Source organism: Alnus glutinosa, chromosome 6 (assembly GCF_958979055.1).
Source record: "Alnus glutinosa chromosome 6, dhAlnGlut1.1, whole genome shotgun sequence".
NCBI lineage: Eukaryota > Viridiplantae > Streptophyta > Magnoliopsida > Fagales > Betulaceae > Alnus > Alnus glutinosa.
Window position 1 is genome coordinate 14,534,229 of NC_084891.1, and position 25,594 is coordinate 14,559,822.

Below are 25,594 nucleotides of genomic sequence, written 5' to 3' on the forward strand. Positions count from 1 at the left end.
CTATCAGCCTCCTGTCTGAACGAGAATGGAACGAGGCCTTCTGACTTATTCCCATTCAAATGAAAATGGGACGAACTTGGAATGAAACTTTGATGTGAATCTCAACCGACACGCTTTGAGACCCAACAAACAATATTGGAATATTTTTCCAAGAAAGCTAAAATTTAGATTTTTGATAGAAAACCCCAACCCAACGTTTATAAATGAAACACGAACCAAAGGTATAAAGTAACAAACCCCAGCCCAATGATTATAATTGAATCACAAACCAAAGGTATAAAATTTGGACCTGACAAGAAAGAATCATTGATAAGTTCACAAGTTCACTGAAGAACCAATAGAAGAAAACAAACCTTACATTTTCGATTAAATGATTCTTCATTACAATGAATGCAGGCTACTTATAACATTTTTAGCCATACACACCCACTATAAGGGAAAAGGAAACTAACGTATTTCGAAAATAAGAAAATAGATAAAAAATGACTAAAAACATAGGAGCCTAAAATTTAGCACTAATAATAGGCAAGTCAATCAGCCAATTAATTGGTATAAAATAGGCAAGAATCAGCCAACTAATTTGTCCTCAACCACCTTCTCCTTCTAATTCGACCCCCAATCAAGCCATAATCAACAATTAATTCACGCCTTTTTTAAGGAAGTTACAGCCATTAATCCACACCCAATCAAGCAAGATCTGCCCCATCAATAGCTTGAATTAAATTTATTACGCCTTCAATTTCTTTTGAGCAAAGCTTAGAATGCCCCATTTTAGAATGACCCCAAATCTCTTGAATCAACTCATTAAGTGCTTTTTTTTATCTTATTGGATCTTGCTTTTGTAATAGATCCAACTGGAACATGCAATGGATCCTTTAATGGTACACGTTGATTCTCATCAAACTTGCTGGAATGCATTTTTCTGTTCATTTAAAGTGTCGTTCAAACGAGAATCCTCCTAGTTTGAAAGGCGAACCAAGCACTAAAAACTAGGTTTTTCTACAAATTGTTTAAACAAAACTCCTATGTTATTACTTCTAATTTCTTGTTTTTCTACAAATTGTTTAATTCAATCTAATTTCTTGATGGAACGGATGAATGCCACGGAACATACATTGCAAGCTGAAATTACTAGGCTGGAAACGGAACTGACAAAATACAACGCGTATTTTTGTAATTTTGCTAAGCTGGAAACAGAACAGGCATTGTGTTATTCTGTTATGTTTTCATTAAAATTTAAGAGAATTTTTGTAATTTTTGATGTAGAGAAGGTACATTACAAAGGTGGGGCAGAGAACATTTTATATGCATTTGCTAACACAGATTTAAATAGGCTGAGGAACCATTGCCAGGGGCGGAGCCAGGGGTCAAGAGGGGGCCAAGTGCCCCCCTCACCTCCCAAAATTTCTTTACTCCCTATAATTATTTCTTAATATCCTTGTTGCCGCCCCCCCCCCCCCCCCCCCCCTCTCAACCATTCATTAAAGGGCAAATTATTTTTTAGAAGTTTTAAATTTTTTGACTCAAGCCATTAAAACGAACGATTTATCTTGTTTTGTTAAATTAGGTCACTGTGTACACGCGTTTTGAATCTTCAGAAGAAAGAACCAAGCTTGAAGATGAATAGTACATTTGTAAAACGCAGTGTTTCATGCGGAAGAATTTGCAAAACAAAAGTTTTGATTCAAAACGCAACGTTTCATTTATTTGGAGTTACATTTCGTCAAATGCATGTTTGACTTAATGACTTTTGTGTTTTTATCTTGAATCGGTGAGACTCATGAGAGGGACGGATGTGAAGGGCTAGAGTTAAAAAAAAAAAAAAGTAAAAAAATAAAAAATAAAAAATAATGAAGGGTGAGTGAGACGTGAGTCTCTTTAAATGTGAGAGGCCAATTTTTTTCAAAAAAAATCTGAACATCAATTCTTAGTCCACGCAAGTACACAAAATTTTTCCCTTCAAAAAATAAAAAAGGTACACGGACTATTTAAAAATTAATTATTTATAAATACATATGTTACATATTTTGAATGAATGAAATATAAAATTGTAGTTACTTTCGAGTATGGAGAACAATTATAATTCTATTAAACTCTAATCAAATTTTAAAGGAGCTCGTGTCGAGGTAAATATAGCAAATTTGCCTGCAAATTCTTGCTTAAAAAAAAAAAAATTGATTATTATCCTAGTGATAGAGATCAAATCTGAAAAACATATCTACAAAAAAGACCTTGTCAACCAATTGATCATGATTTTTCAAAAACACTATGAAAAAACATGACGGCATTTTAATCTAGCATGGTTCACAGAATATGCTGATTGGTTGAAATACAACATTTTAGATGTTGTACGTATTGCCTATATTGTTATCTTTTTAGACTAGACACTGAAAATTAAGTAGGAGGATACTTGTTTGTTACTAAAGGGTCTAAAAATTGATAAAATAAAAAGAAGTTACAGAACCATGTAAGTACAAAGAATCAGTTGTCCGGGTTGAATTGATTGTCCACACTTTTTGAGAGAGCAAAGAATAGTACTTGCGATCTATGAATACACCACTGCAGAATTTACAGAAGCCAGAAATATTATGACATGGGAAAACTCCCCAAAGTAATGTGAACATATTTTAGTTCCAATGTGGAATTAATTGCTAAAATCTCCACATCTCTGGAAGATACATATAAAATCTTGTTTTTATGCGTATGGTGTATGAATTGATAAAAGGAAATGCACAAAATTGAATAAGGAAATAGTGAAATTTTTTGAGTAGTGTAAATGCAGTTTGTACCCAGTTTTTGTAAGTGATGTAAAGCCCCTGTTGCTTATGATACCAAACATTGCCGATTTATTCGCAATTCTAATTTCGGCCACCAACACCATTCAATAATCAGCTTATACAATATCAAAAGTTAATACTAAACTAAATCAAAATACCCAGTACCAAAACAAATCGGTTTTTTATTTTTTTTTTAATTTTTATTTCCCTCAAACCGAATCTTCTTCAAGCAAAAATTTCCATCACAAAATCACCTACTAACTACAAACTATAACCAAAATCAAAACCCAAAATAATTCAAAATACCTAGGACCAAAACCTTTTTGGTTTTTTTTTTTTTTTTTTTTCCCTCAGGCAATCAAAACCAAGCAAAATCACCAACACTGTCCACCAACAATCGGCTTATATTATTTCCAAAATCTGAACCCAAAATAAATCAAAAGATCTACTGTACCAAAACAAATCGGTTTTTTGTTTTTTGTTTTTTGTTTTTTTCCCCTAAGACTGAATCAGTCCAAGCGATAAGAACAACGGTGGAGGGAGACAGAGAATGGCAGTGAGATCTGTAAACGTAGAGAAACGTTTTACTCATAAAAATGTTAGCTCAACAAGGAGAGAGAGAGAGAGAGAGAGAGAGAGAGAGAGAGAGAGAGAGAGAGAGAGAGAGAACGTGTGCGTTAGAGGGGAAATGAAAATTTTCAAATCCAAAAAAGAAAAGAAAAGAATAAAAAAAGAATTGAAACTAATTTACATGTAAGTATTGTTGTGCAATTGTTGTGCATAAGTTGTGCGGCTAACAATAATGGAATTTGATCAAATGAATTGTAGGGAAAACAACAAGCTAGGGAATAGTCTTGGTATTTTCTTAGTTTAGGAAATAATAAGAGAATATGATCCAATGAATTTTTTTTATAAATCTAAAAAGAAGAATAAGATTTTGAAAAGCTGCGAATGATATGGATTTGTTGCCTTTTTTTTTTTTTTTTTTTTGAAGAAGGATTTGTTGCCGTAAGTAGATTTTGGGCATGCGGTTGTTGCCTTTTTTTTTTTTTTTTTTTTGGAAGAAGGATTTGTTGCCTGAAGTAGATTTTGGGCATGCGTCTCACGCCTTTGGGTCTGACGTCATTTGGAGGGTCAGTGGGATTGGTGAGGGGAAGCCCATGCTGCCATTCCAATGGTGGGAGCCCATCAGTTTTGCTGGTCTCTCATCAGAAGCTTGGTGCTGATGAGAGGGGTACAGGCCCTACCTAACAACATTTATTACTGAATTAAATGGCAAACATACTTTGTAAATGATCAGAACCACCATACTAATGGTTACAGGGAAGTCTCACATGGGAATGATTATAACCACCATATATGAAAAGAACACAAATTCATATACGTTTGAGGATCTAAAAGAATGGAGGATACAGTGATCAGTTTTCTTGGGAGTGTCCAAGATTAGTTACGACCACGTCCATATATAGACTGTAATAGACAGCTTGGGAACGAAATGATTGTCTTGAGATCTTCCACATTCTTAATAATTAGCACAACCAGAAGCATGACTTTAATTGTGAATAAATTAAGCTGATCAAATTTATGTCAACCCGTTCATTGTCTAGTGTCCTTAATTTAATGGTGGCAGAGAGACCAGTCCTACGTAATTAAAGCCCTTGAATGAGCTCATAATTATACACCATCCAACCAATCTTTATATTTACAGGCTACAGCCCAATCCATGGAATCACCCAGCACCCACATATCCATGGAAAGCCCGGAATCACCATGGACACTCTCCCCTCTCCAAACCCCTTCTCCTTCACTGCTTTATCACTGCATAGCCTCGCTCCACCGCCACGACGGCAACATATATTCCATCGCAGTTTCTAAGGGACTAGTCTTCACCGGCTGTGAGAGTAACCGAATTCGTGCATGGAGGCAACCAGACGGCATGGAGCGGGGATGTCTTAAGGCTCCTTCCGGTCAGGTCCGGGCCATTTTAGCATATGGTAACATGCTATTTACTACGCATAAAGATCACAAAATCCGAGTGTGGAACTTCACGGTTTCAGATAGCTTTCGGTGCAAGAAGGTCTCCTCCCTTCCTAGAAGAAGCTCATTTCTTTTGTACCCAACCCAAAAACACAAGGATTCTGTTTCTTGCATTGCTTATTACCATGCAGAAGGGCTACTATACACTGGCTCCTACGACAAAACAGTCAAGGCTTGGCGGATTTCAGATAAGAAATGCGTGGACTCGTTTGTCGCGCATGCAGATAATGTAAATGCGATATTGGTGAACCAAGATGATGGGTGCGTTTTCACATGCTCCTCTGATGGGTCTGTTAAAATATGGAGAAGGGTATACACAGAAAACTCTCACACCCTCACCATGACTCTGAAATTCCAGCCATCCCCAGTTTATACATTAGGCTTAAGCAAGACATCCTTCAACACTTTTTTCCTCTATTCAGGGTCCTCAGACGGTAGCATTCACTTTTGGGAGAAAGAAAAAATGTGTTACAGATTTAACCATGGAGGATTTTTACAGGGCCATCGTTTCGCTGTTCTTTGCCTAGTGGCTATTGAGAAGTTGATATTTAGCGGGTCAGAGGACACAACGATTAGGATTTGGAGGAGAGAGGAGGGGAGTTGTTTCCATGAATGTTTGGCCGTGATGGATGGACACAGAGGACCTGTGAGATGCTTGGCTGTTTCTTTGGAGATGGAAAAGGTTGTGATGGGGTTTTTAGTGTATAGTGCAAGCTTGGACCAAACTTTTAAGATTTGGAGGGTTAAGGTTTTGCCTGATGAGAAAATCTGCTTTGATTATTTCGACCAAAGCGATTCCACCAAGACAATGGACTGTGAGACGAGCCCTGTGTTGTCTCCCTCGTGGGTAGAGAAGAAGCTTCAAGTTGACGACATTCCCTAGATGTGACTAATCACAAATGTTTTCACTCCATTTCTCATCTATAACAGAAATTAATTGGAGCAGTTGAGGAATGCTTTTTTTATTTTCAATTAATTCCACGTCACGTTCATTACTTTATAATCTTTTAAAATCTCATGTCTCTTCCGTAATTTACATATTCATTATTTGTCCATAAATATCAGGGTCAGGGAGAACAAATAAATTTTCTTGGAATCGAAAAAAAAAAGGGAAAGCTAAATTCATTTCTATGATTTTTCATCCTTCTAAGTTGAGAATGAAATTCACCGACTGACCCCAGATGATACCTTGAGGTGGGTGAATAACTGTTTTTCCAATATCACAACCAATTAAAAAAATATTCCAACCACAAATTAACAATTTCACATAAATTAAATAAAGCAGTAAAAAAATTAAACATAACATTTTTTATGACGAGTCAAAAGATTTTGAGGAACTCTTCAAAAATTAAACAACTATGGGGCAACCTACCCCATTTAAGAAACTAATTAATCCACTATAGAAGATTCAATTACAATAAATTATACTTATAAAACTTACAGTAAATCTGAATTTCACTTTGCAAACGATCCGTTTGTTTCCTACTTCAGCAGATTCAGAACTTTGGCCAATCTTTCTATCAATCTTTCTCTGCAATCCGAAATTTCAGTGGTTGAAATTAAGGTGTAATGTTTGTGTGGTTTAACAAAGTTTAGGAGAGATTTGACAATGAGGGTATATCGACATGAAAGCTCTCTCCAATAACACAAAATATTCGCTTTTAGGATCTATTAAAAATCATTGCTTATGATGCTTATATATATATAGGCTCTAGGGAAACGAGATGTTTTAGTCTCAAGTCGGTTTAAGAAAAACAATGAGTGAGGCCGCAACGTCAAACAAGTTAGTGACATGTTGGAACATAACGCATGGTAGGGTTTCACAATTTTATTGTTGGCGGCGTTCGAACAGATTGAGTTAAAATAACATTGTGATATAGTGTCTTGGATCTAGCTTGAAAACCTTCACGTTCGAACCTCCTTGAACGTGTAAGAAATTACATGTGTCCCTCAGACACATTTAATTCATTGTAACGGTTGAAATTTAAATAATTATCATAACGGTAATTATTTAATTTATTGCAACGGTTAAAATTTAAATAATTATCATAACGGTAATTATTTAATATAAAGATTGAATATGATTTATTCCACATTAAGTTATATGAAATCAAAACGGTTTAAAATGGTTTTTTATATTAATATTTCTGATTTATTCTCCTTGATGGGAGGAGAATAATCAGCTATCCAATTAATAACATGAGTCCCTAGCCTACCTATATAAAGAGCTCTGTGTATCCATCTATTGACACACTCATAGGCACAGGCTAGAAGAACTCTCTAAATTTTTTGTCTTTTTAGAATTCTTGGTGTTGCAGAAAATTTCTTCGTTCTTCGTCTCGCTTGAACAAAGATATGGCTGGAGGTATTTATAATTCCGCTACTTATTTAATTTAATAGCATTTTATTTATATATATTATGCTTACATGTGGTATCAGAGCCAGCCTCTATGCCAATGTGTTCAGCTTTTAATTTTTTTGACAATTCTTCGTTAGTTGAATTGTGTAAATTTTTTGTTGTGCATAAAAATTTGCCTATGTTTATTTACTGTTTTATGCATGTAAAATTACACCATTTTATGCACAAAAAACCACACTGTTTTGTTGTAAAATTATCTGGATAATTGCACTGTAAAACGTGAAAGCTTAGATATGGATATTTTTTATTCATATTTACAATTTTGCCATTGTGAAACCTGGTATAAGAGACCTTAAACCAAATATGCTGCACTAACCCGAAACCCACTGCCCTCCACTGTTCGGATCCACTACCGTGAAACCTATCACCCTCAGCATACAGTAGGTGCCGGCTGTCGTGGCCGGCATCTTTCGTCGAAGGAGAGGCCGTTGGAAGCGGCCTCCCCCCGTCACAGGGACTGGCGGCCCTTACGGGCTGCTTGGTTCCTGGATCAACGGCGACCCCTCTGGGTCACCGTTGCTGCTAAGCAGCGGCCCATCAAGGCCGCTGCATATGGCGGCAGCAAGCCGACGGTCGACGTCCCAAAAAAAAGAAAAAAAAACTGAGGAAGAAGAAGAGTAACGACACAGAGAAGTCGGGTAAGAAAATTTACTTTTCTATTTAGGGTGTTTAGAACTTGATTTGGCTCTCCATGTGGATGAACCACTCGCCCTCATGGATACAAGTACGCCATTAGAAGTTACGAAGCATGAGAGGTGGGAGCGATCTAATCGCCTAAGTCTCATGTTTATGAAGTCTCACGTAACTAAGGGCATTAGGGGTTCTATCCCTGAATGCAATAAGGCAACAGAGTTCATGCGGGCCGTTGATGAACAATTTGTAAGTTCCGATAAGGCATTGGCAAGCACCCTAATGAAGAAACTCTCAAGTAAAACCTTTGACAGATCCAGAAGTGTGCGAGAGCACATTATGGAAATGAGGGACATGGCAGCTCAATTGAAGTCTCTAGAGGTTGATATTTCTGAATCCTTCTTAGTTCATTTCATCTTGAACTCACTCCTGACTGAGTACACTCCTTTTAAGATATCCTATAACACACATAAAGATAACTAGTCAGTGAATGAACTTCTGACCATGTGTGTTCAGGAGGAGGAAAGGCTAAAGCATGAGAAACCACAAAGTGTTCACTTTGTGGCTACTCATGAAAAGGGAAAGAGTAAAAGAGGTAAAAGTGCCCCACATCCCAAGAAAGATAACAAGTTGTCAATCAAGAAAAATGACAATAAGGATACTTGTTTCTTCTGCAAGAAAGGGGGGCATATGAAGAAGGATTGACAAAAGTACAAAAGATGGCTTGAAAAGAAAGGTAATATCATATCTCTAGTATGTCATGAATCTTTTTTTGTTGAGGCTCCTTGTAATACATGGTGGATTGATTCTGGTTCTACAATCCATATTGTTAATACAATGCAGGGTTTTCTCAACACAAGGAAACCGGCAAGCAATGAGCAACGGGTTTATTCTGAAAATAAGTTGTTTTCTCATGTGGAAGCTGTTGGGACCTTTAGATTGATTTTGAAAACTGGTTATGTTTTAGATTTAGAAAATGTATTTTTTATTCCACGCTTCTCTAGAAACTTAATTTCTGTTTCTAAACTGGATGTTATTAGTTTTAGTTTTTGGTTTATAAACTCTACCTTTAGTATTTTTAAAGGTGAAAATTTTATTGGTGGTGGAACCAAAATTGATGGTTTATTCAAAATTGATCTAGATCCCAACTTTGAAAACAATCATTTATCATTGCATTCTAGTGTTTGCACAAAGAGGAGCCTTGTGAATGAAAACTCCGCTTTGTTATGGCGCAGAAGATTGGGACATATCTCCATAAAGAGAATCAAAAGATTAGTAACTGATGGAGTCTTAAAAACTCTTAATTTTACTGATTTTGGTACTTGTGTGGATTGCATAAAGGAAAAGCAAACCAACAAGACCACTAAACGTACCAAAAGGAAATCTGAGATTCTTGAAATCATACATACAGATATCTGTGGACCTTTTCCTACTCCCTGCCTAAATAGTCAAAGATATTTTATATCTTTTATTGATGACCATACACGGTATTTGTATCTCTACTTTCTAAATGATAAGGCTGAAGCACTCAATGCTTTCAAAACCTATAAGGTAGAAGTAGAGAAACAAAAAGAAAAGAAAATTAAGATCATAAGATCTGATAGAGGCGGAGAGTACTATGGAAGGTACACAGAAAAGGGACAAATGATAGGTCCATTTGTGCAATTTCTTGAAGAAGAAGGCATTGTTGCTCAATACACAATGCCTGGCACACCACAACAAAATGGTGTAGCAGAAAGAAGAAATGGCACACTTATGGACATGGTAAGGAGCATGCTCAGTAATTCTGAGTTACCTTTATTTCTATGGAGTGAAGCCTTAAAAACTGTTGTGTATGTATTAAACCGGGTACCATCCAAGGCTGTCCCTAAGACACCTTTTGAATTATGAAATGGATGGAAACCAAGTTTAAATCACTTACACATATGGGGTTGTCCTGCTGAAGTGAGGATTTAGAATCCAAATATAAAGAAGTTAGACCTAAGGACAACCAGCGGTCATTTTATTGGCTATGCAGTCAACTCCAAAGGATTTAGGTTTTATTGTCCTTCTAATAATAGTAGAATTGTTGAGTCTATGAATGCAAAATTCTTAGAGGATCTTGAACATAATGGGAGTGCTTATCTTCAAATGATTGAATTAGAGGAAGCACAAGAGTTGACTGATGCTCCTTTATCTAAAGGACGTTTGATTATGTTTAAGGAAATCCAAACAGATTGCCTTGAACCACAATCAATTTCAGAACAGTCAACTCATGAGGAACAAGTTCATATTGAACCTACTCAACCCTCTCCAAATGAGGAGGAAGTAGGATTAAGAAGATCTTCTAGAATAATTAGACCAGCAATCTCTAGTGATTATATTGTATACCTTCAAGAGTCCGATTTTGATGTTGGGTTTAAGGATGATCCAAAATTCATTTTCACAAGCCATGAGTGGAGAACATTCCACATTATGTTTAAAAGCCATGAAGGAAGAAATGAAATCCATGGCTAAAAATCAAGTCTGGGATCTCGTTGACTTACCAGAGAAAGCTGTAGCCATAGGCTGCAAATGGGTTTACAAAACCAAAAGGGATGCTTCTGGTAATGTTGAACGATATAGAGCTAGACTTGTGGCTAAGAGTTTCACACAAAAGGAAGGCATTGATTATCATGAAACCTTCTCTCCAGTATCCAAGAATGATTCATTTAGGATAATTATGGCATTAGTAGCTCATTTTGATCTAGAGCTACATCAAATGGATGTGAAAACAGCCTTTCTGAATGGGGATCTTGAAGAAGAGGTTTAAATGAAACAACTTGAAAGTTTTGATGATAACACTCAAAAAGCTTGCAAACTAAATAAATCTATTTATGGACTAAAACAAGCCTCCTGTCAATGGTATATTAAATTTCATAAAGTTATTACCTCATTTGGTTTTATTGAGAACTTTGTTGATCAATGTATATACCTTAAGGTTAGTGGGAGTAAAGTCATATTTTTAGTCCTATATGTAGATGATATTTTACTTGCAAGTAATGATTTAGGTTTTCTACATGAAACCAAACAGTTCCTTTCTCAAAATTTTGAAATGAAGGATTTGGGTGAAGCCTCTTATGTCATTGGCATAGAGATTCACAGAGACAGAAAACAAAGAATATTAAAACTGTCTCAAAAGGCCTACATTGAAAAGGTTTTGAAAAGATTTAGAATCAAGAACTGTTCGGCTTCTGTAGCACCTATCATTAAAGGAGACAAATTCAGTAATGATCAATGTCCCCGAAATGGATTGGAACAGGAGTAGATGAAGAACATTCCATATGCATCTGCAATTGGCAGTCTATTGTATGCACAAGTTTGCACTAGATCTGACATTGCAATGGTAGTTGGAATGTTGGGTCGATATCAAAGCAACCCAAGAATGGAACATTGGAAAGATGCAAAGAAAGTCATGCGGCATTTGCAAGGAACAAAGGACTATGGTTTGACATTCAGACACATTGACCATTTGGAGGTGGTTGGGTATTCAAATTCAGATTTTGCTGGATGTGTAGATAGTAGAAAATCTACTTCAGGGTATATCTTTCTCTTGGCTGGAGGGGCTATATCCTAGGGAAGTAACAAGCAAACTATAGTTGTTACATCTACAATGGAAGCATAATTTATTACGTGCTATGAAGCCACTACACAGACACTATGGTTAAGAAATTTTGTTGGTGGTCTCAAAATTGTCGATTCTATAGCAAGACCAATCAAGATCTTCTGCGATAATCGTGCTGCTATATTCTTTTCTAAGAATAATAAAAGTGGGAGCAGAAGTAAGCATATCAACATCAAGTATCTTCGTGTGAGAGAGAACATCAAAAGAAATGAAGTGCTCATTGAGCATATCAGTACTGAATTGATGACTGCGGATCCTATGACTAAAGGTTTACCGGTAAAGCTATTTAAAAGTCATGTGGAGCATATGGGACTCATTGATTCTTTTTGTACTTAATTCTTTCTAATTTGTCTATAGACATAAAGTTATTGTTAATAAAGTTTGTGCACATTTGTTACAATATCCATGGGGATAAAATTAAAGTTAGACCCGAATAACTTATAGGAAGTTTATTCATAAAGTTTGATTGCCCATATAGTACTCATTTAAGGAATATTGTATATGTAATATATGGAAGGGACGACTTATTATATAAAGTTTTACCACCATGATTCATGTATAGTATTCCTTATGTGAGTGGGAGAATTTCATGAATGGTTGGAATAAATAAAGTGATAATCATATTAAAGAACTAGATATCATAAGAAATTATATGTGTCATAAGGGCTAAGTGGGAGAATGTAAGAAATTACATATGTGTCCCTCAGACACATTTAATTCGTTGTAACGGTTGAAATTTAAATAATTATCATAACGGTAATTATTTAATTTACTGTAACGGTTGGAATTTAAATAATTATCATAATGGTAATTATTTAATATAAAGATTGAATATGATTTATTCCACATTAAGTTATATGAAATCAAAAGGGTTTAAAACGGTTTTTTATATTAATATTTCTGATTTATTCTCCTTGATGGGAGGAGAATAATCAGCTATCCAATTAATAACGAGGGTCCCTAACCTACCTATATAAAGAGTTCTGTGTATCCATCTATTGATACACTCATAGGCACAGGCTAGAAGAACTCTATAATTTTTTGTCTATTTAGAATTCTTGGTGTTGCAGAAAATTTCTTCGTTCTTCGTCTCGCTTGAACAAAGATATGGCTGGAGGTATTTATAATTCCGCACTTATTTAATTTAATAGCATTTTATTTATATATATTATGCTTACAGAACGGGCTTGCGATCAGACATCTCTATGACTCCTTGTGAAACACGTCCGTTCAAACGGTCTTCGAACGTGCTTGCAACCGGGGAGAAATGTATAGTACAAGAAATTCAACTTTCATCAACGACTAAAAGTCGTCACTAATAACTTTTAGTGAAGATCAGTCGTTGCGCTTGCTTCTTTGAGAGAGGTTATCAGTAATGGCCATAGTTTCGATGACAATAATGACATATCAGTGACGAGTTTTGTCATCACAATTAGTGTTAAGAACCTAAACCGATATGTCATTAATGATAATTTTGTACGTGTTTTTTTAAAATAAAAAATGAAATTTATTTATATTATTGCCCATTTCCATTGATTTTTGGCATGGGTAGTCAGCTGATAAAGAACAAATAAAATTCCTACCTCATACAAGTATGCAATCAACAAATATTCACACTATACAACACTCATGACATTAATCGAAGTTCTGAAACTACATATAAAAGGATAAAAGGAAGGATGTATAGAAAATAAATGGTTAAGATTTTCAGTACACATCGTTCAAATTTCCATAGATATAATTTGAACATTGGAATCTACCATGAGAGAGCAAGAGAAACTATAACGAAATGACAGCCTAGTCGCCTAGCATCTCACTTCGTACAAGGGATCTTAACATTTTGCATGTTCCTCTTCTTGAAGCTAGACTTTGAAACCTTAAGGCTCCTATGAACGACGCGCACTAAGCCTTGCAAGGCTTCCCTTCTTCAAATCTGTCCTCTAGTAGTTATCAGAAACCTGAAATACTTAGGAAGCAACCATCTTAGAAAGTGTTTGCAACTTTGCATTTACACAAAATACGATGCATTCTTGAAGGCTAGGCATGCAATATACACGTGAATATATACAACACTACAAAAATCCTTTCATTTAGTAACCTCAGTGCAGTAACGTGCAAATGAGTTACTCATGTTACTGGGGCCCAGTAACGTGGCACTAGTGACGTGAAGCTCAGGTTACTATACCTCCGGTTACTAAAATACGTTTTGTAACGCATAAATTTGACACCACATTACTGTATAGTAACGCAACAAATGGTCCACGTTACTGCACTCTTGTTACATGAAATTGCATGTTACTAACTTGTTGTAATGTGTAAATAATAAGTTACTGATTTGTTGTAACGTGCAACTCATTTCCACGTTATTGAATTTGTGTAACGTGAAAATAACAGGTTATAGAATATAGTAACGCGGTAATAAACGTGACATTACTCTCACGTTACAATAATTAGTAACCCAAAAAACAGGTTAGGTTACTGATTTAGTAACGTGCAACAAAACCACGTTACTAGTTATAGTAACGTGGAAATTATCACCATGTTACTACACTCAGTAACATGTGATTTATTTATCACGTTACTGTATTTAGTAACATGTAGTTATTTGTCACGTTATTATATTTTTGAAATAGTAGGCACTAAAAACAGTAATGTGGTGTTTCTTACAGGTTACTATTTTTGAAACAGGAAAAAAAAATTACAGATTTTTGCTCTCCCAAATATTTTTTTTAGCGGTTGACCTGATAGACGAATTACATTTACATCAATCTTTCTAAAATCACAACAATTTTTACTTTTCCATCCATCTATTTGTCAACAATCACAACATTTTACATTTAATTCCAACAACAAGCAATCGTCAACAATCACAACCGTTGAAAATAATATAACCAATCTTTGTGTTGTCATATATATGAACAAAGTATACATAAAGAATACACGCAAAACACAATGAATGAGTCGAAAGAATATAGTTGCGCATTAGTTGGATTTCTCACCGCCGATACATGAACAGCAAATAACGGATACGCAACAACGTGCTCTATATTACCTATAAATAATAAAACAAACAAACTCAGCAAACAAAAATACGATAGTATCAATGTATCGTATTAAGTCCAACACTTAAGGAGCAACACGTGGAATGTAAAGAAACGTCATCAATACTAAAAAAGTAAGGATAAATAGAAAAGTAATTAATTATTACTTGAACCGCTACAAGCAGACGATCTAACATTCAAACGAGGTGTGGAATATCTGTCAAGTGCTAGGGTAACCTGGGAAATACACAATGCACCCAAATTAATGGTATATATTTATACATAATGCACACGAACATGAATTGATTTTAATTGATTAACAATGATAACTTCATCTTTTACCTAATGCACACATTAATTATTACCACATGTATTAATGATTCACCAATTCGTTAACAATTGCCAATCAATGTAGAAATAAATAACAGGAAACTAGTCAAGTTTTATTAAATCACGTACATTAAGATTGGATTTGAGTCTGGTCAGACGTGGTCAAAATCATCACTCAGATCATTATCGTTAATTCTGGTTAACGGGAAGGGCTCACACTCGTGGTAGTTGTCACATGCATTACGAGACCCGTCACCCCTGGCCAATGTAGTAGACGTTCCTGGATTTAGTCTGCACGGCATAAGCCCAACCTGGGTTCCTTTCATCTTCGATGTAAAATACTTGGTCAACTTGTGAAGTTAGCGTGTACAAGTCATCAATCTCCCGGTCTCCCCTGTGGACAAGGTGATTGAAGTTGAAAAGTACTATGCCATACTCGTCCACCTCATACCCTCTATCTCTCGTGGTGTCCACCCAATCACACTTGAAAATGACGTACTTAGTCCTGTCGTAGTACTCGACCTCAATTATATCTGTTAACTTTCCGTAGTACGTTAAGCCATCAATGGTCAGCACAAACACCCCGTTGTTCTGAGTCCTCTTCCCCACATCATGTACAACAATCTGAAACAGTTTGTCGTTAACCACGTATCTGTTGTACCTAACTACTGTCTCCTTCAGGCTCCTACAATGCATAACCAGCTTTTCACTCATCTTTGTCCTACGTTGATCCTCCAATTGATCGACCTACGAGCATAATTACGTAAAATGGTTAGCCAAAAGTTAATTAGTTCGGTTAGTTTTTATGAACCAGGAGCTCAACATGTAATAACTAAACATCACATTATTCTTACGTAGTCACGGTACCAACTGCAGAACTGCCGGTGATGTTGGGCTTCCAACTGATTGACCGTAGTTCGCCCTTTATTGCATGATTGCCTAAGCGTATCCAAGTGCATCCTACAATTTATAATTTAAATTCATTGTCTATTATTCACCTTTCCAGGCTGCAACATTATAGAACACATGCTAGAACTTTTTTCAGCTTACGTCCGCAGTTGAAGAAACTTGTCAAAGTTGAACGTAATATATCGGTGAATCTAGCTCAACTGAGTACGGTTGAGGCTGACTCGTGCTCCCACCCCTTCGGGCCATCAGGATTTCGTTGGGGTCTGCAGTGGAAGGTTGGTGCGTTTTCCAAATACCTCAAGCAGAAAGTCACCAGCTCGATTGCTATGTAGCCTTCCGCAATGCAACCCTCAGGAGCGCTTTATTGCGCACACTAGACTTAAACACCCCGAGGCTCCTACCCATTAAAATCAATCAATCACAGCCAATTAATCATTGTGATAAATAAAAAACACACACTAATTAAAATAATGAATATACGAAATCAATATTTTACCTCTCTACCGAATACATCAACCAATACTGTACGGGGCCCTCGAGTCTGCACTCATGAACAAGGTGAACGACCAAATGAACCATGCTGGTAAAAAAACCTCAGGGAAGGGCGGAATACTTGTTCCATCTTGCACAAAGCGACACAAACGTCACCCTCTAGCTGATCCATGTCCTCTTGGGTTAAATTTGTTGAGTATAGGCCCCTGAAGAATGCGGACATCTCAACAAGAGGTCTAAACACATTATCTGGCAGTGACCAGCTTAATGCAATAGGGAGAAGCTGTTGCATTATTACGTGGCTATCATGGCTCTTCAATCCTGATATCATATGTTCCTTAAGGCGTACACACCGAGAAACATTCGATGCATGTCCGTCGGACACCCTTAGATTTCGAATCACCTTCAAAAAGTTTGTTTTCTCTTCATTGGATATTGTGTGGCAAGCCATGGCCATATAGGTTTTACCATCATCACCCGTGTACGGATGTAGTTTTAGGCCTCAAACCCATATCTTGCAAGTCTGTGCAGGTTGCAAGGTCGTCCTTTGTTTTCCATTTGATGTCGAGAATTGTGCCAAGTATGTTGTCCATCACATTTTTCTCTATGTGCTCATCAAGGTTGTGCCACAATAAATTATCTTTCTAGTACGGCAACCGGAAGAAAACACTTTTCTTTTTCCACACGACATTCTCAGTTGCCGCTTCTGCCGATTGTCCCTCTTCTTCTGCTTCTTCTCTTTTTTCTTGCCCGCAGTCACATCCCCAAATACCATCCCTTCTGACTATCCCAGGATGTCATCACCAATTTGCACATCGGACACACATTCTAGTTCTTGATTGCCGTCAAATGTTCTCTTGTTGCTCCTCCAAGGATGATCCATCGGCAAGTACCGCTTGTGCCCCATATAACAAAATTTCTTGCCATGTTTCAACCATCTAGACCTTGTTGAATACATACAGACAGAGCATGCCTTCTCACCCCTGTTAGGCCACCCAGACAAATCTGCATATGCAGTGAAGTCATTAATTGTCCACATCAACTGCACCTGCATCACAAAATTATTTTTCTTTAATGAATCAAATGTGCGCACCCCTACTTTCCACAATTCTTGTAACTCCTCAATCAATGGCTGGAGGTAAACATCTATACCCATTCCACGTGAACTTGGGCCCGGGATAATCAGCGTTAGTATGAATAATGTTTGTTTCATGCACATCCAAGGAGGCAAGTTGTACGAGACAAGCATTACTGGCCAAGTACTGGGGGAAATGCTCATATTCCCAAATGAATTAAATCCATCCGAGGTTAGACCAAGCCTCACGTTTTTGCTATCAACTGAAAATTATGGATGTAATAGGTTGAATGACTTCCATGCTTCACCTTCGGCTAGATGCCTTAACACGCCGTCCTTAGTGCTGCCATTTGCATGCCATCTCATATGGGATGTAATATGCTCCGACATAAAAAGCCTCTGTAGGCGTGGGATGAGTGGAAACCACCGCAACACTTTCACTGAACATTTCTTTCTCGACAATATGGGTTGACCATCCTCGTCCAAATGAATTTCATCCTTTCACTTAGATTCAACATAGACAGTGCATGAGTCTAATTCCTAATTGGCCTTCCAGAATAACATGCAATCATTACGACACGCAGAGATCTTCTCTTACTCGAGCCCCATGTCAATGAGATACTTCTTTGCCTCATATGTATTAACTAGCAAAGTGTCATCACATGCAGACAACAACTAGTTGATGAACTTAAGAAAAGCTGAGAAAATATTGTTGCTGAGTCTGCCAACGCACTTCAAGTTGTACAAGTGTATTGTAGCACTCAGTTTACTATGTTTAGTACCCCCCAATGAATTGGTTTATTCGCCTTTTTAAGCATGTCGTAGTACTTCTGAGGACCACCTGCAGCTGGTTCTTCATTAACATTTTCCTCACCCACCTGCTCAACACCCTCACGCCCATGGTTGTCTTCCCCGTCTTCATGCATGCCGAATGCATCACGCAACATTGCGTGACTCTATTCTATACTTCCACCCGCCGCATCTGTGGCCGGATGGTTCGATAGGATTGCTGCATCAGGATTGTAAGGCGTCGTCTGACCGTGATGCCACCAGTTTACGTAGCTAGTCATCATTCCCCCACCCACTGTCAAGTGTTCAAGTACATAATCAGGCGAGTGGCGGCGGTTATGTGACACATCTTACAAGGACATCAGATTTTACCATTAGACGTTCTACAGTTACTAATTTCAAATTTCACAAATGCTCTACACCAATTATTGTATTCCCTCGTACCTCGAGGCTTTGTAATCCAAGTCCTGTGCATATTTTTTCTATACGTAGCACATGTCACAAATGAACACATATATAAGATAAAACTACAAATACAACTTATGACATTTAACAAACGAACACATAAATGATAATGTAATTTTAAAGCAAAATTATGTAAGCTTTACTCGGTAATTATATATGTGTGAGTGTATACTATGTCATACAACTATACAATGTCATAAATCTAAAAAATCAATTAACTAAAATTTCAATTAACCCAAATATCAATTAAATTTAACACACCCAAATACCCACAAAAAATTCAAACACTTATATACCAAATATAACAAACAAACATCAAACACAACTATACAATGCCATAAATTTAAAAAATCAATTAACTAAAATATTATTTAACCCAAATATCAATTAAATCTTACACACCCAAATACCCACAAAAAAATTCAAACATTTATATACTTAATATAACGGACAAACATCAAATACAACTATACAATGTCATAAATCTAAAAAATCAATTAACTAAAATTTTAATTTACTCAAATATCAATTAAATCTAAGACATCCAAATACCCACAAAAAATTCAAACACTTATATACCAAATATAACGGACAAACATCAAATACAACTATACTATATCATAAATCTAAATAATCAATTAACTAAAATTTTAATTAACCAAAATATCAATTAAATCTAACACGCCCAAATACCCACAAAAAATTCAAACACTTATATACCAAATATAACGGACAAACATCAAATACAACTACACAATATCATAAATCTAAATAATCAATTAACTAAAATTTTAATTAACCAAAATATCAATTAAATCTAACACACCCAAATACCCACAAAAAATTCAAACACTTATATACCAAATATAACGGAAAAACATCAAATACAACTACACAATATCGTAAATCTAAATAATCAATTAACTAAAATTTTAATTAACCCAAATATCAATTAAATCTAATACACCCAAATACCCACAAATAATTCAAACACTTATATACTAAATATAACGGACAAAGAGCAGATTTTGGAGAGATTCTTCATCGATCTAGTGGCCGGTGAATCACTGATCAAAGAGCGAGCAGCCGCCAGGTTTAATGATTTGGTGGGATCCACAGATGTAGTGGCTGGTGAACCGCTTCTTCTTCTTCCACGAAGATTCAGACAAAACCGAGCTTGGATGGAACTGAACAAGATTTGGCGAACGAATAAAAGGAGGCTTTATTATTAAGAAAGTAAAAGGAGGAAATCCATGAAAGAGAACTTATTACTGCCCGGAAGTTGGCCGACTAATTGACACGAAAGCCAATCCAGATCAACATATTGATCACCTAACCGGAGAAAGGCTTGCTAATAAACATAAACAACGGATCAGGCTTCGTATTCGTATTCCTTATTTGTAAAGGGGTTCCCTCTCAGCAAAACAGACAGAATTACCACTTGTTTTGTCTTTACTGTCGAGTCCTCTGGTCGCAAAAGTATACCACTATTGATGTATATAGGAGGTTCTGCAGTTGTGCATGACTGAAGGAGGAGAAATGGTTCTAAAAAGAATGGAACATATCTCCGAGCATTCTGGTTACGTTGAATTCTCCGTGAAGATGCGGAGTCTTTCCCTTATCTTGGTAACCCTCTTTCTCTTTCTCTTAATCTTTCTCCTGTGCAATTTTGGAGATGATGAATCTTCTCATTCTCCAGAAGCGAACCTGGCCGAGTCTGGCCTATCATCAAATTAGCGAAACATGGGGCAAAGGGGGGCTTTGATCCCAACGACAAAGAGGATATACTGGGATCAAGATCCTTAGCTATTCAGAGCTATTCAGAAAGTGGAATCGGGGTTGAGGACCCTGCCTTATGAACAAGAGGCAGGTGAAGGTTTCGAGAAAGAAGCCCTTTGAAAGGTGTACCGGACAGAGTTCTCAAATGAGAATTTTCTTTTCTCTCGGTAGCTATCTTTCTCACAAGCTGGCACCCCGCCGACCGAGACTTTTATGAAATACAATGCAGACGTCTGTACGCTTACTAGTTTGGTACCGGACTTGGGTCTCAGTACAACCACAGTTCTGATCTTGCCTTGCTTCTGATCGTGAACTCTGTATATGCTGCTACGCCAATCTTTGATGCGGGGCATCTTTTTGAATCTTAATTAAACCAGATTGCGTATCCCTATGGTGTATTAAGGTGTGTTTTAAATTCCTTATATAAGGGGAGTTCTACCAAAGCCATTGGATGATTGGGTTCCTAGCGATGTGCTCATCGAAAGCTGTTCCAGACCTTGACATATGAACAAGAAAGCTGTCCTTAACGGAAATAGGGATCGTGATCTCTTTCCAATCTCATCTTGCACGGCTGCGGGTCTTTTCATTTCTCAAAATATTGAAATAGGTACACGAACGAAATAGGCCAATCCACCACCAGCAACGGAGCCTTGTGAGGATGCCATTTCTAAGATCTCTTGTCTTAGGTTTGAAAGAGTAAGCTGAGCATCATCCCATAGCTCTTAGGGCATCAACACTCGAAAATAGGCTTTTTACCGGCCCTTGCTTTGTCACATCAATCAGTAGAATCGGATCCCCTTCTCTAAGCTAAGAAATCAGAAATCGACTACATAGTAGATGCAGCAATTCGGTTTACTAATGCTTCCGTGGAACCCTTTGATTGGATTTCTTTTCAATTACTCTGCCAACGTCCTATACTGATAATGATCCCTTTTTTGGCAACTAAAGTATTCATAAACTTTATCTTTTTCTTTACTTTCGAGGAGCAATGGAGCTAGTGTGGGGTCTCTTTATCTCGTCTCTACCCACACGATCAGCATCCAAGACTTGAAGCAGCCGAGGAGACCAGCAGAATGCGCATCAGCAGATTCTGCAGCAACTTGAAACCCTCCGAAAGGAGAAGGCAGATGCCAAAGGTGAATACCCACCTAACCCCCCTTGAAAATGTATTGATACGCACGCTTGTTTGCAAAAAAGGCTATCAATGAAATTTCCTAGTCAGTCGATCAATAAGAAAATCGAGGATTTCCTTATAACTATGATAGGATATCTGGTTCATGTTATTGCCTTAGTAGATTCTTCAGAGTAGAGCATCCCATAGCTCTTTTTAGTGGAGGAAGATTTTCATTCTTTGGTGGAAAAAAGGAAAGACCGTGAATGGACAAAGATGTATGGGGGCTTCATGCCCCGTATCGAACGAAGGCCTCAACCTCTTCACCGATGGCATACGCTCAAGAAGAAATGCATTTTCTATTTATTTAGATATTCAAAAGATTCACAAAACCAAGAATATCTCGACTGGAGTATAGCCTCTACCACTAAATCCTGTGGCAAGTCTCAAACGGAGAAGAGAGAAGTAATGCGAAAAGAGAGATGGATCTACTCCTTTCGGCTTTGCCCGGAAGTGCCTTCTCTGCCCGCCTACCTGACTGAACATGAATCTTTGTGATGACTCAAAAAGCATTCGACTTCCAACAAATGCAATCCACGCTTCTACATTACGATGCCTCTACTGGAGGTGCACCTATCCTGGGGTGTACAGATTATGGGTATAGCATTAATGACTAGACGGGGCTCCCATTCCACCAAAACCAGTAAGATGATTCTCAACTTGATAGGAAGTCACTGATTACCGAGTAGTGTGGGTACGCCTCAAGGCAATAAGGGGGAAAGCGTATGCCTTATCTTGCTCGAGCAAAAGGGCAAGGAACAGCTTTCGGGGAAGGCTATTTAGAAGAAAAAGTTCTCTCGGGGAATGGTCTTGGGGAAGTCTCACGAGGCTAGTACTCTATTCTATAATTAGGCAGGCTACCTGTATTGAATGGATGCCCGATAAGTTAATTCGGTGATAACTCCCCTTTTTTTGATATGTTGTTGTAGTGGCTGGAGTTTCCTGTGCCTGTGCTAAAGAAGCCTGTCGTAATTGTACGACTCTTTCGTATGGAGACGGGGGGACCAGAATCGAAGAAAGTAAAGTGCACACGTGTGGAATCATACTTTCGGGTGTGTGGGATGCTCGTTTCGTTATAGTTATCGGAATGAATGAGAGTTCTCGGTTGAAGACGAAGGCATTCTTTCACCAAGCAGATATGGATTCCTATTAGCTTTGGGCTTTCTTTGGCTAAGATGTCCTCAGAAAGTGCGGAATCCCTTGGGATCGGGTAGGCCCCCGTTGTTTTGATTGTGTACGAACAAAATATGAGTCTACTGGCATCTGGAACAGTATATCTAACTTCAAGGTATGACACTAGAGTTGAAGAGTTTGCTGCTGCAACTATAGAAAGCAAAAAAGCGGGTAGGTCTAGAAGACAGGGTAGACTTCAGCTGTCCTGGACGTGAAGAAGAGAAATTTCATAATAATAGAGTTGCTTCTTTTCTTTCCTCCACGGTCAATATCTGGCAATTTAACTGGTTCTCCCGATCCTTGGTCACATCAGTCGAATCCTGTTATCTTAAGAAAGGAAAGTGCACTTTTAGACAGTTCTTTGCGCATAAGAAGAGTCATTAAGGGAATGGTACGGGCAGGAGAATGAAAGTGGAACTCGGGCTAGTGCAATTTGATTCAAAGAAAAAGAAAGCGCAGTGAACAGCAGCCCAGACCTCGGGTGCAAAATAAGGTCTTTTTGTTCCGTGTGGGGAGAAAGGATAGAGGAAAAACTTTATGTGCTCTAGCCCCCTAATAGGTAGGATTGCTAACTGGCGCTCTGGAACTGCTTTTGGAACAACCGAAAGACAAAAAGAAATGGGCCAATTCAGCAGCTTTTTGTTCCTTTACTCATAGGCTTTTGCCTGCCCTTCTATTACCTGAGAGTGAGAGATCTCAGTAGTTAGAAGAAATAGCATATAGAAAGAAAGAATGAATGGTTTTTTCTATCGACTGAAACCTCCGAGCTCACGGGAAAGACGGAACTTGTATTTATCTAAATTTGGATTTACTAGCATATGTTACATGTTCTGATGTTTTGAAGGAATTATTATAGCTTAGCGCTTGTGCTAAGGAGTAAAGTTTTGAAGTAGAAAGTGTTATAGCACGATAGGCGGGATAAGAATGGTATTATATCCCTCATTTCTTGTTTTTCCGGTGATGAGAGTTTGACCTCTAGGAATAAGACTTTCTCCCTTAATGTGCTGGTAGTTCCATAAGGCTTCCTAACTGCTTTTCTTATTTGTACGAGCTAGTAGTTTGAGTTCCTCTCCTAGCAGCTAGCCGTAGTTGGAATAGCTATTGGACTAGCAGACGCAGCAGACGAGAAGCAGCAACCATTGATCTTCCGTCTTCTCCTCTTCTACGGTCTTATAGGCCTAGTCGTCAACCTGGCAAGGAGCTACCTCACCAGGCCCTTTAGAATCATTTTGTGACATTCCTCCCTCACACAAGGTGACAAGGGAGCCAATATTAATGGCTTTACCTTGAGTTCTTGAGACGCCCAATCATAGCACTTCCAAAGTAAGCCGAAGCGGACCAATGTAGGGTCCGTATTCTGGCGATACCTGGAGGTTTCTACAGGTAATCTAAGAGCGTGAGGAGCCGAGTATATGGATTCTCAGCTACAGTAGTGTACCACTTCAACCATTGAAGCCATTGTTGCATCCAATTACGGAGAACAGTGCGCTCCAAGATCTCCATTTCCGGTTCAGAGAGCAATCCCCATCTGCTGCATCTAAATATGCTGTTTCATCCGCTGAGACAAAAGCATATGAATCAACTCTTTCAAATGAAGAAGATGCCACCACTAAAAAGAAAAGACGTCCATTTGGGAGGGCGGTGAATAAGGCTTTTAAGCCTGAAGAATAAGATTCTTTCAAATATACAGAAGTAGTCGATGACTAAAAGGCAAGTCCGACAGCAAGGGGTGTTGTCTGGTATAGAACCAGAACAAGGGCGGAGGGAGTTGTTTTCCAGTAGCAGCTTTCTTTTTCCTGGCTGAGTAGTTTCTCAAATCCCGAGAAGGGTGGTGGATGGGAATAGATAAGTAAGCATGCGAGTACATTGTTTCAGACGCCGAATACGTTAAATCACCCACCGAAGACGCATAAGAATAATCCGATGAATCATACATAGCATAGGGATGAATCATTCCTAAGAACCAGAGTCTAGGGCTGCTCTTTCCCAATCCGAACCAGCGGAATAGGCCTCATCCGGTCCGGGTCGGAAGGCTTCCTTCCAGTGGTTGCTCCGGCTAGAGATATAGTCGTAGAGACGGCTAGAGATTATGTGAAGTCCCCAGATCTGAGATAAGGGAGATCCGGCTAGAGATTATGTCTAGGACAAGGCTATTGATCTAGTCTAGTCTACCTTCTCTTCTTTAGCTTGAGTATATACCCTCCGCTAGATAGTCTGCTTTTCCTTTCTCTAGGTTTTGGGTGACTATTCCTTCAAGGATAGTTTCGGTGAGGTTCTACTTGATCTTAGTTCTTTTCCTCAAAGTAGGGAGCTAAAAGTCTTCTTTCTCTTTATCTCGGTACTTTTGGTACTCAATACTCTAGTTCTCGCCCGAGAGAGAGTATCTGACTTGTTTTCCTCAGTTTCAGTTGAGGATCCCTAGTTATCGAAGGGATAGTAGCTCGTATTCTAGAGTGAAGCGAGCCTCCCCCTTCAAGTAGTAGCCCAAAGTGAAGTCAGTAGTCGTAGAGATGGCTAGAGATCTAATTCATTCTCTAATTTCCCTGCACGTCTTTTTCCCGCTGAAGAGATAAATCAGGGTGAGAAAGAGAAGGCTATTGAGAATGTCTAGTCTAGCTTTAGTCGTAGATCTGGCTAAGAGAAAGAGAAGGCGCAGAGACAGAGACGACTAAAGATATAGTTCAGTTCCCTTGATCTTGTCTTTTCCCCTTGATTTTATCTTTCCCGATGAAAGAAGTGTGAGCCATAGAAGGCGTAGATATAGATAGGGCTCTTTCTCGAGTTTCTTCCCTTGATTTAGTGAAGGAGATGGCTAGGAGAAGGCTCTATCTCTAGTGAATTCCCGTAGTGCATGTCTGCCCAGA

The 25,594-nt window shown here is 37.9% G+C and overlaps 2 protein-coding genes and 1 long non-coding RNA gene across 3 annotated transcripts in view; 2 read left to right on the forward strand and 1 right to left on the reverse strand.

Annotated features, from left to right (window-relative positions):
• The first annotated feature begins 4,500 nt into the window (after positions 1-4,500).
• LOC133871552 (protein JINGUBANG-like) lies at positions 4,501-5,697 on the forward strand. Its single transcript, XM_062308982.1, has one exon. It carries the CDS (start codon positions 4,501-4,503, stop codon positions 5,695-5,697), a length of 1,197 nt encoding a protein of 398 aa, XP_062164966.1.
• A 5,452-nt stretch (positions 5,698-11,149) lies between these two features.
• On the forward strand, positions 11,150-11,458 carry LOC133871553 (secreted RxLR effector protein 161-like). The gene has a single exon (XM_062308983.1). The coding sequence runs from the start codon at positions 11,150-11,152 to the stop codon at positions 11,456-11,458; it is 309 nt and encodes a 102-aa protein (XP_062164967.1).
• A 1,774-nt stretch (positions 11,459-13,232) lies between these two features.
• Positions 13,233-25,594, reverse strand: part of LOC133870369 (uncharacterized) — a 59,987-nt gene continuing 47,625 nt past the window's right edge. Inside the window, exons 2-4 of the long non-coding RNA XR_009900704.1 lie at positions 14,715-14,784; positions 14,506-14,558; positions 13,233-13,464 (exon numbers count right to left, since the gene is read on the reverse strand). This is a non-coding gene — a long non-coding RNA (uncharacterized LOC133870369). The remainder of the gene's footprint in view (positions 13,465-14,505; positions 14,559-14,714; positions 14,785-25,594) is intronic.

Excerpts from the sequence above, each read along its gene's own strand:
- LOC133871553 (XM_062308983.1), top strand. The coding sequence starts at position 11,150 with ATGAAGAACATTCCATATGCATCTGCAATTGGCAGTCTATTGTATGCA.
- LOC133871552 (XM_062308982.1), top strand. The coding sequence starts at position 4,501 with ATGGAATCACCCAGCACCCACATATCCATGGAAAGCCCGGAATCACCA.